This window comes from Pogona vitticeps, chromosome 1 (genome assembly GCF_051106095.1).
Source record: "Pogona vitticeps strain Pit_001003342236 chromosome 1, PviZW2.1, whole genome shotgun sequence".
Taxonomy (NCBI): Eukaryota; Metazoa; Chordata; class Lepidosauria; order Squamata; family Agamidae; genus Pogona; species Pogona vitticeps.
In genome coordinates this window covers 321,387,050-321,405,871 of record NC_135783.1, presented here as the reverse complement: position 1 = coordinate 321,405,871, position 18,822 = coordinate 321,387,050, and the positions used below count along the sequence as shown (strand labels likewise).

General features: G+C 43.8%; 1 protein-coding gene across 3 annotated transcripts; it reads left to right on the top strand.

Moving 5' to 3' along the window:
- The first annotated feature begins 876 nt into the window (after nt 1-876).
- On the top strand, nt 877-17,859 carry ZDHHC22 (zDHHC palmitoyltransferase 22). Of its 3 annotated transcripts, none has more exons than XM_020793935.3 (3): nt 877-1,291; nt 2,821-3,414; nt 14,213-17,859. In XM_020793935.3, the coding sequence occupies exons 2-3, from the start codon at nt 2,835-2,837 to the stop codon at nt 14,476-14,478; spliced, it is 846 nt and encodes a 281-aa protein (XP_020649594.3). In that variant the 5' UTR covers nt 877-1,291; nt 2,821-2,834; the 3' UTR covers nt 14,479-17,859. The 3 variants fall into 3 exon arrangements, with proteins under 3 accessions (XP_020649594.3, XP_020649595.3, XP_020649593.3); XM_020793936.3 differs by lacking the exon at nt 877-1,291 and adding an exon at nt 1,307-2,006; XM_020793934.3 differs by lacking the exon at nt 877-1,291 and adding an exon at nt 1,307-2,244.
- Nucleotides 17,860-18,822: the final 963 nt, after the last annotated feature.

Here is an 18,822-nt window from a genome sequence, read left to right as displayed (position 1 = left end):
TATACATTCCTTCCAAAGCAGATCAAGCATCTTCTTGCTAGAAGCTCTTGGTTATATTCTAAATGATATGAGAGTGCCACTTTGCTAATCTTTCCTTTGTTCCTCAAACATCTTCCTATCCCTGCAGCTGCTAGGAAAGCCTTTCCTGAACTGGTGCCCTCCAAAGCTCTTGGATTACATTTCTTTTCTAACTCAGCCAACTGCCTTGTTAAGATGGAAGTTGTCATCTGACACATCTGGAGGGCACAATGTAGGAGAATATTGTTCTAGGAAGTCTCAAAGATTAAAAGACACATCTCTGCTGAGGTACAAAACCAATGGCCAAATTAGCTAATGAGACACCATCCTGTCAGGGACTGCAGTGTCATGGAAATGTCCAGGGGGTATTGGAAAATCCCTGATTATGGGTACCTCAGAAGCATCTGGCTTGGTCACTGTAAAAAACAGGATTATGGACCAGTTACTTTCTGGAATATGATTCCATGAATTTCTGCTGGCCATGCCAGATGGAGGATACTAATAGACCAGTTAAATAATGTCCCAAGCTTTGATGAGATGGGCTTTTGGCCTTAGAATATACAATGTCCAAAGTGGGCTCTTGGGTTCTTCTCAGGCTACAGGTCAGTGGTTCCCAACCTTAGGTAACCCAGGTGTTGTTGGACTGCAACTCCCAGAAAATTCAGCCAGCATAGCTTGTGGTGAAGGCTTTTGGGAGCTGCAGTCAAAGAACACTTGGACTACCCAAGGTTGGGAACCACTGCACTAGAAGAATTTGGTGAATGCTTTGGACCGAGAAAGGTCAGTTTTTCTTCTTCTTTTCCCATCCAAGGTTAATGAGTTGTCAGGATCCGACACCCAGGACGTCTGCAGGGCAGTTGCCCAGAGGACTGGAGCTGGAATTGGAGCATCGGCATCTCTTTGGGATTGTCACCGACGGCTTTGTTTTCCACCCCCGCTTCTCCTCCCCCTCCTCGTCGGGCTGCTCTCTGGTGGTGCTGAAGGGACAGCTCCCGCGGCGCTCCCGAAGGCGAATCCGCCCTATCGGGGCGCGGAGAGAAGGCGACGGCCAGGTAGGCGGGTCCTGCCTCTGGGGCGACCACAGGCAGGGCCCCCACTGAGCCGGAGGTAGCTGCGCACCTTGGCCGCGGCGGCGCAGCTAAGGGGGGTTCGCGTTGCCGCTGCTGAGGCTGGCGGCGGCGGGAAAAGGCAGGCGCCGGCCTGGGATTTGGAGGCTCAGAGGGCTGACCAGCGTGGAAACCACAGCAGCTCTTGCTCGGTTGCGGGCGTCCAGGTAAAGACGGGGTGGCGGGCAGGGATCCCTACAGCCGAAGAGCACAAGGGGACCTCAAGGTTATCGAGCGGTCCAGGCAGACGAGCGAACCGGAGGGATCTAGAGTTGGGAAGTGGGGAGTGATCGCCGCAGATCCGAAGTCACCTGCCTGCAGAACTCCGAGTCTGGCGCGGTCCCACAAAAGTTCCCAGTGGCGATCGGATCGCGGGAGTGGAAAGAGCTCATCCCCTTAACCGACGTAGCTCCCAAGTTTGCATTTCTTACAGTCTACCGGTGGATAGGTGTGGGAGAGGCGGAGAGGCAGGGATTGCCGGCTTACCGCAGAACTCCTCTGTTTATTGGTCCGTTTTTTTTTTTTTTAAATGTCTCCATACTGTACATATGTGTCGTACGTGGATTTGTTTGGGGAGGAAAAGCAGAGACGAGCCATAGAGACAAGCTGAGAGGAAGGTGGGGTGGCTGGCTGGCTGGCTAGACTTCTGGTGTGTGTGTGTGTGGGGGGGGGGGACCTCCGTATTTGGGTGTCCGAGCCCCGGGGTTGGATATGGGTGAAGACTGGGAGGGAAGGTTGAGTTTGCCTTGCTTCCAAAGGTGAAAAGGACCGCACCGCGACCATACACGCACACACACACCGGCGCCGGAGGCTGGGCGGCACTTAAAGCAGCTGGTTCCAGCTTCCCCTAATGATGTGTATGGCAGGACAACAGTCGACGAGGTAATCTGCAGATTTGAGGCTTTTAGGGCTAAACGAGAGCACTGGTTTTGATCCGTATTGCAACGGATTAGAACGGCCACCGGGCTCCCTCCCCTTCTTGCTTATAATACATAATCAATAATAATAATCAGAGGGAGGGAAGATCATCATAATCCTCAGCTGCTTCTGCAACCGCCGCCGCCACCGGAGGAGAGGAACTCCAGAATTCCAGTTTAATCCTCTACGCGTCTACTCAGAAGTAAGCCTTCTTAAGTTCCAAGGGACTTCCTCTCCAGCCAAGTAAACACGTTCAGATGGCAGCCTTGGCCGAGCCGAACGAGTTGGGTGGCGGGGATGTAGCCGGCAGGCAAGAAGGGAACCCGAAAAAGGAAGAGACATTGAGCGGTGGGGGCTAATTCAAAAAACCGCTGCAGTCCCCCTCCCGCCGGGAATCTTGGTAGCAAGGCTGCCGCGCCGGCTCCCCGAGGTTCGACCTCCAAGCTTGGATCCTGGCAGCATCCAAAGCTAGAAGGGGAGAGCCTGCCTTCCCCGCGGCTTGGAGTTTGCCTCCCTGTCTGTGCACGGCTGAGCTAGGAAGTGAAAGCTGGGGGAGGGGAATTTTTGCATTGGAAGGGGAGAGAAACCAGAGGCAAGCAGAAGGGGATGAGCGGCCAGAGAGCAGGGAAACTATGAAAAGGCGAGTGCTCTCCATGAGCCCCAGCGGCAGACGGGGGAGAGAGAGAGAGACCTGGCTGGGGACCTCTGGATGCAAATAGGAGTCAGTCTGCAGGCTAGGCTGTGGTGATGCCTGTTCTCCTCTTGCTGTCCCCTGCAGGAATGTGACCCACAATGCTAGTGCTCCGGTTCCTCAATGTGGTGGCGCCAGTCTACTTCCTCTGCATCTCCTTGGTGACCTTCGCCCTCCAGCTCTTCCTCTTCATCCCCAGCATGTTCCAAGACCCTTCTGCCACCCCGCTTTTCTCCTCTGCGCTGCTGCATGGGGCCCTCTTCCTCTTCCTCTCTGCCAATGCTCTGGGCAACTACATCCTGGTCATCCGAAACACCCCTGAAGATCTGAGCAAGGAGGACCTGAACTTGGGCACAGCTGCCAGAGAAGCTGAAGGGGTGGCCAGGGATGGGCCAGAAGGCGGGAGTGGGTCTCCCCGCTTGGCTCTGCCCAGCACCCACTTCTGCCAACTGTGCGCCAGGCTCACCCAACGGCATGACCACCACTGTTTCTTCACAGGGAACTGCATTGGTAGTAGGAACATGCGGAATTTCATCATGTTCTGTTTGTACACTTCTTTGGCTTGCCTTGATTCGCTGGTGGCAGGGGTATCTTACATCTCAGCTGTGCTCTCCACCTCCTTTGCCAACCCATTGGCCTTCCTGACTCTTCTTCCTCACTCTATCAGCCAGTTCTTCTCAGGTACGTCTTTTCTCATCTAATACAAAAGCTCTTCTGGCTTCTTCCTACTCCTCCCTTTCCTTCCCCAACCCTTCTTTGGATTTTCCCCCTTCTCCCTTAGGTCTTTTCCTTCACCTAGCATTATCATTATTAATACAGGCTGGAGGATGATCTGTGGCTTCCTGCACTCTTAGGTTTGTTTGCTGATCTTTCCTGCCGTCACTAGATCTTGAACACCTTGTCTGACTTCAGAAGCTAAGCAGGGTCGGTTCTGATTACTACTTGGATGGGTGACCGCTAGACACTATCCAGGTCTTTCATGTAGGGCTAGTGAAGAGGAATCCTGCCTGAAACTCTGAAAAAAACTTGCCAATCAGAGTTGACTATATTGGCTTAGACAGTCTCAGTATAAGACAGCTTCTTATCATCTACTACTTTCAACTGATGGGACTGTTTTTATTAATAGTCATCTCAGAAAAGGAAGACATAAATCAGGGAAGGTTGTGAAATGTGTTTCTTTCTGAAAGGGAAGACAGATAAGCAAAGGAACTGTGGTAGAAGTTATGAAAATAGGCATGGTATGGAGACAGAAGTTTTTTCTCATTTACCCGAATACTGAAATCTAGGGTTGCCCAACAAAGTTGGTGGGAGATTCTGAACAAAGAGAAAGAAATGTGGCAATCACAATAAGAAACAGTGATGGCCACCAACTTGGATTGCATTTAAAGGGGATCAGACAGAGGCCAAGGACACCAGTGATTTCTAGTCCTGTATGACCTTTGGTAAAAAAAGGCTGTCAGGGAACATGAGTAGAAGAGTGCTATCATACTTATGCCTGGCTTTTGGACTTCCAATCGACATCTCATTGGTCATTGTGGGAAAACAGAATGCTGGACTCCATGCACCTTTGGTCTGATCCAGCAAGGGCCTTGTGCTTTCAGGATGCTGAACAAAGGCTGTCTTGAAACAGAGTGTCGATTTTGCTCCAGGCTACAGCCAGTGTAGCCTATCTATAATTCACTAGATTCTAAGAAAAGCGCCCAGCAGTCCCAGAAGGTGAGTCAATGAGAACCAGTCCATAGTCTGCTTGAAAGGCAGTGTGTATGTTGAAATACAGTGGAATGTTTGTTGTTACTATATTAAGCTACTAGAGGAGGACTGTTTACAAAGAACACTCTTTTCTCCTGAAAGGGGGATTTTCTTAGGACCTGTCCTATCATTGGACAGTGTGAGGCAGGTGTCTTTGGCACAAAAGGGCAGGTTTTTTGTTTAAATGCCAGTCAATAGAAGAAGTGCTTATGGGATTTTCTGTTCCAGCTGCCAAAGTAATGTGACCAGCTTTGAGTACTCTGAACCTTGATTGAGTGTGTGCATTTGCACATGTTCCTCCACAATGGAATCAAAATATCTTTACACCACTCTGTTCATATATTATCACTGGTAACTGCCCCAGCTTTTATCCTTTCCATTCCAAATACAGTACTTTATCTCTTCCTCCAGCAAGTATAAGGACTAAGCATGTGAAATATCAGGTACAAGAAAGCAGCACTGTGTAAATTTCCCAAATCAGCTTGACATGGGAAAGTCTGTCTGAACTTAGGAGGGCTGAGATAGAAAGTACAAAGCTGCCTTACTCTGAATCAGGCTATTGGTATTTGTAGCCCATGACTGTTAACTCTTGAGTGGTAGCAGCTGTCCAGGATTTCATGTAAGATTGTTTCCTAATAATTTCTGGAGATCACACACAATCTATCAATGAGCTAACATGGCACTTGGTATTGTACAGTGGCCTCCCATCCAAAAATTAATGACGTCAGATCCTGCTTAGCTTCCAAAACCAGACCAGGGTGTTTAGAAGAGATGTTAAGGTGCTATACTGGGAAAAGAGCATAACATGTTGCGCTGATGCCATGATTCCAAACACAATTACCTAGGAATAAGCCTCATCAAGTTAAGTGGGACTAACCTCTGGTTAAAATATCCATAAGAATCTACTGTAACTGCTTGCTAGCAGAGGGAGACAAGAAACAGTACCCATGCAGTACACCCAACCATATAGCATTTGCAAATATTCTCCTGTTAAGTTCACAAAAAATTCAGTTTCGGATCTTTCTGTGCCCTTATTATGTTGTTCTCCCCTCATCTGTAAATGTATGGCTATTTCTCCTACCACCACCCTCTTTTGCCTATGTTCAGTCTCTGCCCCCCCCCCGTTCCGCTTCCATATTTCCAAATCCTCCCATCACTGCTCTCTGATTTGAAATTCATTAAAATAAAACAACAACAAAAACCAGCCAAAATCAGAGATCTCAGACACAATATATAACCCTGTGATTCAGTTCTGAAAGGGGCTGCATGAAAATAAGATTCTTCTCACCCAGTGGGCTTAATTATATTGTGTTCCCTTTGGGTATCCATTCTAGAAGTCTCGACAAGAAAGCACAAATAGTTTCTATTGCTTGTATCACAGTACAACCAAGTATGTATTGGGAAAAGATTGTGGGTGACATATTGGCTTTCAGATTTTTGTGTGTGGTTGTTGATTCTTGTTTGTATTCATGAAGATAATTAACTATTTGTAATGGCCAAGGTATTGAACTCAGCTTAAGTCTTTAAAAACAGGGTATACATGTGGGGCTGATAAGGACACAAACATGAATTTACTCATATAGCTGTGTAAAAACAGACTCTGTGATACTGAGCTAAATCTGTGTTGATCTTCCCTGGAGTAAACCTATTGAAATAAATGAGATTAACATTAATAGTGACTAACAACTACTATTCACTTCAGTAGACCTGCTCCAGGTATGCCTAGCAATGCACTGGGCCATTACTTTGGGTTATTTCTCCCAAGGAGAGTGTGCTGGTTTAGGGAAACATTAGATCAGTTTCTTGACCCAAGAGCTTGTTAGTTTCCTTCTGATCTTGGGACTCAGCTCAGCATCATAAAGTGGAAAGAGAAAGAATGAAGTTCATTTCTTTAGGGGTCTTTAGCTATGACACATTTTCTTGATCCCACTATTTATTCTTTGCCAGGCCCTCATAGCCTGTCTCTTTATGGAACCACAACTGCCCTTTATTATTCCTGCTGTGGGAAACCTCACCTTTTAATTATGAATCTGAGTGAGTTAATTGCATGATTTAAGGTATGACTTTAATTTAAGATGATTGTGTATTATTGGAGTAGTGTAATAATATGAAAAGTGGTATAAAACTATGCATCACTGCAGAAAGTGGGTAGGAAGAAATGTTGCTCCATCTCTTAAAGTCCTAGTGCTTAGGGTTACCAACTGAAGCAGAATTGTGGGAGAATCAGGACAAACAGAATAAACTGCTTCTATACATAGCATGGAATTCAGCTCTGGAAGCTGGTACCCAAAGAGGTAGTAAAGGCTGCCAATGTGGCCAGCATTGGAAGCAGTAGACCTCCATACACCACTTGGTGGGAAACACAACTTACGGGCCTCTCATAGGCATGACGTTGGCCACCCTGGGAACAGAATGCTGGAACAGAAAGGTCTCTGGACTTTAAGGCATGTCTTGTGACCTTAAAAGTCTAAGGGGCACAAAATCTGCTTCTGCCATAGGCCATGATCTGATCTTTCTAGAGTGGCACCTTCTCCCAGATATTTAAGTCAAAGAAGAGCCTGAAATATTTTGGAATTGTTTCCTGTCACATTGGTGTATCTGCCATAGAACAGTTTCCACAAACTGATGAATTGTAATTGTGGACAGAGAAGTTACCATGCTAGATGTCCTGGAGTGGATTTCATATTGAGTTCTGTGTGAAGTCATCCTCATCTTCATCACTTGATTTTTTTTTGGGGGGGGGGAATACAAGTTCCAGAATACATCAGCCAACATTGGCCATTGTCATGTTTTTTGGGGATTCTGGAAGCTGTAGCATTTCCAGCCTCTGGTTATGACTAAGCATTTCTGGATAGCAACAATGGCGCTGTCCCTCATTGTCACAAACCCCACCTCATGTCTCCTGGTAGAAAACTAAATTCAGGTGCTAAAATGCAGAGGAGCCGTGTAGCGTGCCTCACCCTTAGCATTGACAAACTTTGCAGAGAATGACTCATCAGAACAACCATTTCAGCTGTTTGTTTGCTTATCTTGAGAAGGAGATTAAGACACTGCATGTATGTTTTCAAGTAAGTGCCTTAAGAGCAGATTTAAGAGATTGAAAAATAACAAAATTAACAGCCCCCCTTGTCAAGCCTTAGAAACATCATCCCAAAGGAAGCTTGCAGCCTTTTCTGGGAAAGCATCTTTGCACATCTCCCACCAGGGTTGAACACTGAAAAGGAATAACAGGGACTTCCAATTAATCTTGGTCTCCAGATTCCGTATCCAATAATTTCAAAGCTGTCTCATAGTGTAGAGAAATTGAGTCTGCCTCTTCTTTGTTTTATAAAAGGAATGCAGTCTGTCTTTAGTGTTCACAGTGTCTTCTGAAATGAATGGGATCTGACAAGGCTGAAGGGATGACATTGCACTTGGAAGGCAATGTTGAATGGGTCCCTTTAATGTCTTGTTTCACGTTTACAGGAGAATCTGGGAAGAGCCACCTGCCGCAGTCCCCTTACAGAGTAACAAGCTGCTACTCAGTGCTACAGAAAGGGATGACAGAGATTCTCTGTTCTCTCTCTCTCTCTCTCTCTCTCTTGATCTCTCATGAAACTGGGAATCAGAGATACAACGAGCAGCAGATTTTGGGACAGAAATACTGTAAAAGATTTCATCATGCATATAAGCAATTCACCATCACTTAATTGACTTTTTTTTAAAAAAATGCACATGATTGGAGAATTCCATGAAAAATAAATCTATCAATGACTAGACAGTCTGCCTTACTATTAGACAAGATGGGATACCCACTCTAGCATGCAAAAGCAGCCATTATTACTAATCTTTTGGCATTGTATTTTTAATACCAGAGAAATAGAGAGAGATGGTTGTGGGGGGTTTCTACCTCAGGTACTAAAATAACCTTGCTGACCTTGGCTCTGTCTATTATGATTTTGGGAGAAGCAAAACCATTTAGTGCTCTGATCCAGGCAGCAAAATATCTTAGGCCAGTCCTGATAAATAGAACATGTTTGTGTAGAGACAACAGATACTTGAATACCAGATGTGGGGAACAAACCAGAGAGGAATGACATTTCCTTCATCTTCTCTTTCTAGATCTTCCCTGGTTTTTAGGTTGGCCACCACTAGAAACAGAATGCTGGGTTAGATAGAACCAGCAGAATTCTTCTTATGGTTCCTAACTGCCCAATTTAACAACTGATCCAGACCTGGGGTGTAATTCTGAAGAACTAGTATGCCTGTTGCTTCTGTCATTGGGTCATCAGAACTGGAGGACTTTGCTCTACTCACCATGCTGGCTTTATCTCACACAAGATTCCCGACCCCAGCTCTCTCACACACATGAACATGTGCACAGAAACACTTCTCTGAAGACATTGCTGAGAGAGGATGAATGAAAAAATCTTGCAAATTGCTTAGTTTTAATTCCCCCCATTGACTTTTTATAGACAGAAGTCTGAGGAGAATAATTCCAACCTTTCCTATTGACATCATGTTGGCAACATTTGCCTCAGGTTAAGACCGTAACATTTTCAAAACGTCTTTTAGAAAGCCCTGAAGGCATTTCTTATTTCGAGTGTAATAGTTATGATATGTACCACAAGGAACATCATAAAAAATCATAAAATGCCATCTAGCACAATATTGCAGTGGAATCAATCCCTCGTCTCAGGTCATTTTCTTTTGATCTTACAATGAATTTGAATTGTGTACTTGTTTTCTGAGTACCCTTGTAACTTCCAGTAAATTCATTCCTGCTTATCACAAATACCTAATTATCCAGTGCCTATGGTGGTTTCTTAGGCTATTTGGACAAATGAGTTGAATTCAATGAATCACTGAAATGATGTCAATGTGTAATTCATTACTTTCATTCAAATTCAATGTAAGAACCCAGCTACTGGTGTGAGGCAGTAGCCACATTCATTTAGCTTTCCGATCCATGTAGGAAGGAGGGGGTGTGGGTGTCAAATTTCCACAGCAGATGTGTGCAAGAAGGTGAAGTGAGTTGAATTCTCCCCTCTCGTTCTTATTTTCTCACAGACAATACATGAAATCAGAAGTATGCTAGGCAGAGGGCAGAACTATACGATATTGTAGTAAGAAGTGGAGTACCCTCGCCTCAAGTCTGGTGCTGAAAATTAGCTACTAAAAAAGTGGTCACAAAACCTCACTAAGTATGGACTTCTTTTGCAAGTCTGATGGATCAGGCATATATTTATTTGTTTATTTGTTTGTTTTACCCTGCTTTTCTCCTTAAAAGGAGAAAGTCCAGCCATGTGATTCTGAAGGCAGTGCGTACTTGGAGAGCATAATACTTTAAATTACATTTGCTTTAACGTTTGCTTCAATACTGAAAAGACAGGGGCCTTCAAGTTGTCCACCAACAGCTAACATCTGAATAGCAGACTGCAGTGGTATAGAATTATCCAGTCATAGTCTTCCCTTTGAGATAGACTGGATTTCCATTTTTTGTTGTGGTTCTGGTTTCTAAATGTACATCTATAGGTATGAATTCACATTGACACCTTTTATCTCTATCCTCTCCGACGTTTGTGATAAATTTATAACAAATGTTATTCAGCATAAGGTTCCTTGGACTGCACACTCCAGTGTAGTGTGCATGTGCAAGATGCATTTAGAGAAGTGGGTTGCAGACCAGGGAAGTTTATGCCAAAATAAAACTTCTTAGTCTTAAAGGTGATGCAGGTCCCTTTCTTTCATTGCAAGAAACTAACAAGGCAATAGCCTTGAAAACAATCTTTCTTTTATGTTTCTAAGTGGCCGTCCTACCAATAACTATCCCTCTTTTTCTTTCTACTGGTGCAAGAGGAATGGTGATACCCAATGTGTTGTAGTGGACAGAGTGATGGACCAAGCCTCAGGAGACCAGGATTCGAATCTCCACTTGGCCATGGAAACTCACTGGGCGAGTGGAATGGGAGAAGCCACCCCTTAAATATCTCACTTATCTTGAAAACCCTATACATTAGGGCACATTACTTCTGCACCTTTTAGTGGCTGCCTTCCAGATGCTGTACATTTTCAGCCTCTCCACCATGACTAAGATCTTTGAATCCACATCTTTACTGTCCTCCAACTTTGAGACAGAAATTGGAGTTTACAGGAATGTAACATGTACACCTATAAATCAAAACTTTTTAATAATTCAGATAGAATCAAATAGTCATCCAAATCCCAGTTGTTCTATGACATGGAAGTGGTCCTGCGCAAAGACATTTTATGCCATTATTAGATGTCCTGGTTATTCTAATAGAGATGTCAGATACAGTCGTGTATTTCTTTGAACTAGATGCATTTGTTTCTTGATCAAAGCAAATGCATTCAAGATCTAAAGGGGTTTGTTAAAAAAAGAAAAGAAAAGAAGTCGGTATAAATTGATACTGCCCTAATTTCATCTGTTTTGTTGCTTAGCCAAAATGTTATTTTTTCCATTCCATAGAGGTAGTTGTGTGACTCTAGAGCAGTGGTCCCCAACCTTGGGCCTCCAGATGTTCTTGGACCACAACTCCCAGAAGCCTTTACCACCACCTCTGCTGGCCAGGATTTCTGGGAGTTGAAGTCCAAGAACATCTGGAGGCCCAAGGTTGGGGACCACTGCTCTAGAGGACAACCTGGGAAAATATCCTTTTTTTATAACAAGTCCTAAAAATCTCCAAGATGGCTAAGAGATGGGAGTATTCCAAACAACAATTGTCCTAAATTGGCTGCAGCAGTGAAGAAGCCGTTGTCACCATTCAAACCTAAATAGACAGAATCAAACTTCTTAATAAGTTATAGTTTAGCATTTCTGTGCTAGAGCTTCCCTCTGAAAAATAATAATGAGATCTCTTTCATTATCAGGGAAAGAAGCTTGTGACTACAGTAAACAGAGCTCAGGAAGAAGAAAGCTGCATGGAGCTAATACAATGCATTAGGATTATAATGGAGATGTACTAGTGACAGGACAGCTCAGAAATGCAGGGAATATGAATTCATGCACAGGATAAGAGACAGCGGATTTCCATAGCCAGAATAGGAAGGAAAAGTCTATCTCTCCTTACCAACAGTTCAATATTTATGTGCCAAATGTTTCCTGACCCGCCTTGGCTGTTTTTTCTACTCTGGCCTGTAAGCTTCTGTAGCGTAATGAATATTTCAGCCTTAAACTGACAGATTTTGGAGTAACTGACAAGACTGCTGAATCCCAAAAAGAAATTAAGTTTGATAATATTGAAAGAGTGGTGCTTTGGTACTGCTGCAAACAGAATGGACTAGCTTGCCTAAGTCATACTAGGTCAGTGTTTTACTTCAATTATTTCTAAAGAATTAAAAAACTGATTCCGATAATCTGTTAATCTTCTGTCCTAGTATTTATTGAAGTGAGTCACCCATCACCCAAAAGGAGGACATGGATTTTATGTGCAATTCACACATTCTAATCTACAGTGAGCCCCTGTGATATAGCCTATAGAGTGCTCAGCCATGGAAACTCACTATGAGATGGCATTGGTAAACTCATTGCTTAAACATCTCACCGACCTTAAAAACCATATTAGGGTCTCCCTGTGTCAAACGTGACTTGACAGCTCAGAATAAAAAGAACACAATTGCAGCTGCAAATTTGGAGAGGACAACTATTATAATTCTTTCAATAGAAATCATGGCAGGGAAGACTGTGAAGTGGTGACCTTCTAACCCCATGTCAGCTGCTGTCCGGTGCTACCTTTCAATGGGCAAACAAAGGTCTTGTAACTGTAAAGCAGGACGGCACCACCTGAGGGTGGGCAGATGTAATGGAAGAGAGAGCTCCTGCAGCTATAAATGTTCAAATGAAAGAATTTCAGTATTAGTTGCTGTTGTTTAGTTGTTAAGTCATGTACGGCTCTTTGTAACCCCATGGACCAGAGCATGCCAGGCCCTCCTGTCTTCCACTGCCTCCCGGAGTTTGGTCAAATTCATGTTGGAGGATTGCCAGGACATTGTCCAACCATCCCCTTCTCCTCTTGCCTTCACTCTTTACCAACATCAGGGTCTTTTCCAGGGAGATTTCTCTTCTCATGAAATGGCCAAAGTACTGAAGCCTTAGCTTCAGGATCTGTCCTTCCAGTGATCACTCAGGATTGATTTCCTTCAAAATGGATAGGTTTGATTTCCTTGCAATCCAGGGGACTCTCAAGATTCTCCTCCAGCACCTCAGCATTCGTGGACAGGACAAATTGGACATAAGCCAAAAGGAGATGGATCAGTGCCAGGAAACTTGTGTTTCCACAGTAAGCTTCTTACTCGAAAGTGTGCCACGTCAAGCATCCAACTGTGCCAACTCCCTGTTGCAAGACATGCAAACCATAATATCTTTGCATTGTGCTCAGTCCCTTTTAGTTTAGCTAAGTGGGGCTGAGCACATTTCAGGCCATTTGACTGAGCTGATCCATATTATAACGATCCCTAAAGAGACAATGATCGCAGTCAGGGAGTCCTTCTGGGCACAAAACTACCACCTTTATTTCCTGAGGTAGGTCCTTTAGGCCTCAGAAGTGCGTAGTAAGCCCTATAGACAAGCCTGAACCTTAAAAGTAACCTTGATTGCTTCCAAAGCAATAAAACATAGACTATATGTTTCCTTAGAATACACACCAGCCTTGTAAAGTAGGACAGTAGGATCTCTACTATTTACAGTACCCATTATTAACCTTTCATCCACACTGGATTTAGTTATAATCCTGATGTATCAAGAGACTAGTCCTCTGTTGCAGTTTTATATTTGTTTTATTAAGAAAATAAAGTAGATTCATTAGATTACAGTTGTAGCTAAAGCATAAGTGTTAGGCATCTTCAGACTGTTACAATGGTTAAATAAACTTACAATTTCTAAGTAAAAAAAACAGCTAAGTCTCGGTAATCATCTTGACTAGAAGCTGGGCTATTTCCCTCCTCCCTTCTTCTTGAAATAAAAACAAACCTCTGTGTCTCACATTCCACAGCATTCACTGACCATCTTTTTCACATACACAATCCCTCTCATTTTACATATCTTTAAGACCACCTTCTTCATTACACTTTCAAGCTGTCAACCAATCAAGTCCAAGTAGGTGTAATTCAGAATACTCCAATCACTGCCCAAAATTCTCATGAAACAGGCTCCAGGTGTCTTATCTTCTTAAATTTAGTGTTTATTTCGTCTTCTTTTCCTGGACTGTCTGACCTTGTGAATTAGGCAAACAACTCTGCACAACATCTCTTTTAAATTCATCTTAACAATCTCCATTTTAGTATAACTACAATTCCCAGTTTCCTTTCATTTCCTTATACATATGATCAACATGAACAGGTATGGAGGTAAATGTGGGATGTTCAGTCTTCCTTTCCGTTCAAAATGTCCCATATTGCCAAATGCATAACCCACACCATGATAGGCTCGAATTCTGCTGTGTTTCTGATGTAGGGTTGTTGAATAATATGAAGTCGCAAATGCTGTTGGACTGGAGTTCCCATCATCCTTCAGTACAGGCTTTGCTGGCTAGGATGGATGGGACTTGAAATCCAACAATGTCAGAAAGATCACATGTTCCCTTCCTTTGATGGAATGAATGCATGTACAAACCCTTTCCTTCCATAAATCTTCAATTTTACTTTTTCCTAGGTGGATGTAAATAACAGTGTGAAAGAGTTGTAACATTCACTTTTCTCTGTCTCTTTCTGCCTCCCGGTTGTGGATCTGCAGGAGCTCTTCTGAGCTCGGAAATGTTTGTCATCCTCATGCTGTACCTCTGGCTGGGAATTGGACTTGCTTGCGCCGGCTTCTGCTGCCACCAAATGCTGCTGATCTTGCGAGGGCAAACACGACACCAGGTGCGAAAAGGTATGGCAGCCCGCGCCCAGCCCTGGAAGAAGAACCTGGAGGAAGTCTTTGGGAAGAGGTGGCTGCTGGGACTTCTCATTCCTATGCTGAACGTTGGAAGTGGCTGCCACGGGCAAAAGGAGAAGTGAGGCCTCACCCCGGATAGCCAGATGTGCGCAAGTAGGGGTGTACACGGACAGACACACATGCATATGCACATGTGCACACGAGTATGCTGTGGCCGAATGCAGCACTTTAGGGGGTTCCTGTCCTTTCCCCCCACCCTATGTCTCAGCCTTGATTCCTATAAGAAGAGTGGCAACTATCAAGCTTAAGTGGGCTACTTCTGTGTTTTGGGGGAAATAGATGTCTACAATACAGCCATGATTATGATCAGTAGTATCGCCGATACAGAGATCAGAGGGCCAGACAGCTAGATATTTTTGGCTGATAGGGACAACAATGTTCCCTGCCGCTGCCACCCTCCCCCACACAGGATCCCCCCCCCCAAGTTTAGCAATCAGTGTGTCTCTCTGTGTGTGGGTGATATTTTTCTGGCAATTGTATATTCTTGGGAGCTATCCTTATACTAATGCAACTTTTTGTGGTGCCCTGAACTTGAATGGGCAATTAATACCACATAACTTTACAGAAGACGTCATGCTCCTGGTGCAGATGAAAGGCGCTACTAGTGGTTAGTTGTTATGAATCAGTGCAGATGCCACCACTTTTAGATTCTGCTTGGGAATCTGGCCATAGGGGCCAATGTGATGAGCATCTGCACACCAACATTTTCTACTATGTCCCAGGCTTTGTGTTGCCTAGAGGATGAATCAGACTTTCCCTGGAGTCTCTGAATCATTTTCTGTCTAGATCCCCCCTCCATTCCTCCCCCTGCCTTGCCTATCCAGCTTGACTTGTAGTAGAAATAACAGCGGCAGAAGTCTTTGCCATGCAAAAGCTAGTCTGCATTGCTGTGAGTAGACCGTAAGTACCGAGTCGTTTCCTCTGGGATTTGCCCAGTGTGTTAACTGCAGCTCTTTTTCTTTGCAAGTTTACAAATTGAACCTCATATAGAAAGAGGCCACGTTTACAAGAACAGCAGAGGGTGGCCGCTCAAGTGCTTTGTGGATCCGGGAATGCAAACTGCTGGGAAGGCAGATGGAGCTCAGAAATGGAAAGCACTTATCTTCCCACTTCCTCCGTCACCTCCTTCCATTCCAGCGTGCAGGAATAGCAGCAGTTCATAGCCTCACTACAGGGCCTGTCATGATCGCATCTCTGCATACTACTCCCCCACCCCCCCGTTTAAATGTTATTGTCATCTTTGTTGCAGAATTAGGCTCATTTTCCAAGCCACCTGCACTGATCACTGTACAACAGCGCAGCTGTAAGCCTGCTTGGATGCAAAGGTTTACTGGCAACGCTGACAGAGCACAAGCATGGCAAAAGACTAAGGAAATGTGTAAGGCAGCATTCCCCAACCTGATTCCCTCCAGATGGGTCAGACCACAACTCCTGTCCTTCTCAGCCGCCGAGCTGTCCTGGTGAGGTCCTAAACTGAAGCACGGTCAGCAAGGGTGGGGGGGGGGAAGAGAAATGTATTTCTGCACCAAGACACTTCTAGATCTCTTTTACAGATGAAGAACCACTGTTAGTTACCAGCCTAAAAGAAAATCAAGAAAGCACAGAGGCAAGTGTTGAAAGAGCAGCCAAGTGAGATAGCAAACTGAATTATTGAAAGGAGATGACTTTAAGTAGCAGGACCTGAAATGAAGGCCCTCAAATAAGTTCTTTCCACAACCTATTATTCTTCCATGATTAACAGGGTGAAGAGTTCACACCATTCATAGGAGATAAGGGCATTTCAAGGACCAAACCCCTCTCCAGCCTCATTTCTTTTTAAATATATTTTTAATATCCTTCACAGACAAGTCTCTCTTTTACCACATATCCTGCCTTATCCAGATAGTGACTTTTAAGGGTCATCTATCCCTTTCAATCTCATTGAATATGAGCCCCATCACCCCCAGCTAGTCTAGGAACTGGGGACAATGGAACTGTAGTTTGGCTGGAGTGAGCAAAGATGGGGAAGGTGATGTTTCTTTCAAAAGTATTCCTTCAGATTCATGGAGGCAGTTATTAAAGATTGTGTATGTATAAATCAGATAACTGAATGTTAATGGGTCAGAGACCGCAAATAAAGATTGTTGTTGTTGATAACTGAATGAACTGACATAGTTTCGCACACACAGTTTTGTTCCCTTAGTTCCAGGGGGATCCTATAGTGGAAGGTGCCTTATTTTTTTTTTTTTTAAATATGGGGGAGGTAGAGATAGAAGAAAAAAAGTTGTTACCTTGTTCCAGACCACATGTTTTCTTCTAGAGCTGACAAGTGCATCATCTCTTCAAAATCCACAAGGAGAGAGTTCTGTTTCTGAATCCATTTCCCTTCTTTTGCTTAGGAACTCATGTCAGCAAAATTCAAATCTAAGTACACACACCAACGCACCAAATGCTGAAATCCACCCACAAACTGAACAGAAAACAAGAAACAGTAAGAAAACACTTACCTTTCCTGTGTGCAAAAACAACTCAATTGTTTATTTGTTTCCTGCAACTAAAACCTACCCTTCAATACTTGTGCACCCAGGGTGACCAAAACAACATATATTTTTTTTTTAAAAATCACATTTAAAAAATTAACCCACGTAGCATAATATCATAAACAGTATCATAATTGAAAACATAACAGAAATTAAAAAGAGAAAAATATTGTTTAAAATATTGAAAAGCCTGGAAAAAAATGAAAGGTCTTATCATGGGGGGAAAAAGGCTTACAATTGGACAACAAGTAAGCCAGTCTAAAGAGAACATTCCCAAAATGTGGTGCCACACTGAGTGGGCCCTCATCTCAGTCCCCAGTCATATTAGCTCAGACCCATAACGAGCTTGTGACCGAAGTGTGGATGTGCGCTACCAGTTGGGGAATGAGATCCCTGCTCAGTTCATAGCCACCCTGATTGGACCTGAAAAATGGGTCCCAAAGATATCCAAAAGGTATGGGTAGGTTAATGTGGGATACCTCCTTAGGTATACAGGTGAGAAGGTGCTTGGAAACTGGATTAAAAATTCCCCCGGACATCAATTCAACATTCCCAGGGGAAGGATATCCTTGGTCTATACTTGCTAGCTGTATCTAGAATGTAGAAAAATTACTTGTTTGACCTATAGCTCCCAGAATTCTTCAATCAGCATGGTCAAAGATTCTGGGAGTGGCAGTCCAAACAAGTAAATTTTCCAAGCTCTGGGTGTGTGAGGTAAAATGCACACCAAAAAACAAAATATAGCAAATGCGGTAGAGGTGTTTTGTTCCTGGGAACATTTTAAAAGTGGAAAAAATGGTTAAATAGATGGTATAGAAATCAGACCTTCTGTATAAGACTTGTACTTGCATGAAAACATCTTTAGTTATTATGCTGCATTTACACAAGCAGATAAGAATAAATGGTATTGTTTTTTTTAAAGAAGTGTTTGTCTCTTCTTTGCTATAATCTTTGACTTCTCCTCTGGGAGATGGGGGAGTTCAGCATTCTTCACACGCAAAAGAATTGGTGAAAGAAGCTATTGATTCTCCCGCCCCCGTCTGCCTCAGAAATGTGAAGCTCTTCTGTAACAACTTTGCTTTTCAACTCCTTAATCTCCACGCACGTTAAAACACAGGGAAATTGAGGTTCTGGCTCAAGCGGAAAGCCATCCTGAGTAGTCAAACCTCCTTTCTTCAGACCTGTCATTGCCACAGGAACCTGATGACAAGAAAGAGGAGGTGGAACAGGGCTCCCATATCCTCTCTTTAATGTGCTGAATAAACACACTGACTGAACAACAAAGAAGGGCTTTAGAATTCTCTTCCAGAGCACTCTAGTGTACTCCTTTGAACTACAACACTAGAGATCTCTAAAAATAATTCTGAGTATCTCACAGAAAGATTTTCCCAGTGTGATGTGGTGGATAGAGTGACAGACTAGGACTCTAAAGAACAGGGTTTGAACCCCCCATTTGGCCATGGAAAATCATTGGGAGAGTGGAATTGGTAAAACTTTAAATTTCTCACCTTGAAAGCATTCTTAGGGTTGCTATAAATTGGTTCTGACATGATGGCACAGAACATACACATACATAGAAAGATTAGTTAAAGTGATATTAAACTAGTATAAGCATGGAGTCTAGCTCAATGGTACAGAGTCTTCACTCATTGCCACTGTAACCCATGTGTGTGAGATGAAACACACTAAAACACTGATCTTCTTAAGAAAGCAACAACAACTTGATGTAAACACTTTGCCACATATCCAAATCTAGCCCTTCCTCTTCACCACATAAAGCCTTCCCCTAGCCTTTTCCTTAGGTAAATCATCCCACAGGGGCTGGGCTGGATAGTGTGAGGGTTCTCTACCTGCCTCTGGTGGATTCTATTCTGACTCTTTCTTTGG

Coding starts and splice junctions, on each gene's coding strand:
- ZDHHC22 (XM_020793935.3), top strand. CDS start 2,835: ATGCTAGTGCTCCGGTTCCTCAATGTGGTGGCGCCAGTCTACTTCCTC. Junction 3,415..14,212: donor TATCAGCCAGTTCTTCTCAG/GTACGTCTTTTC, acceptor GTGGATCTGCAG/GAGCTCTTCTGAGCTCGGAA.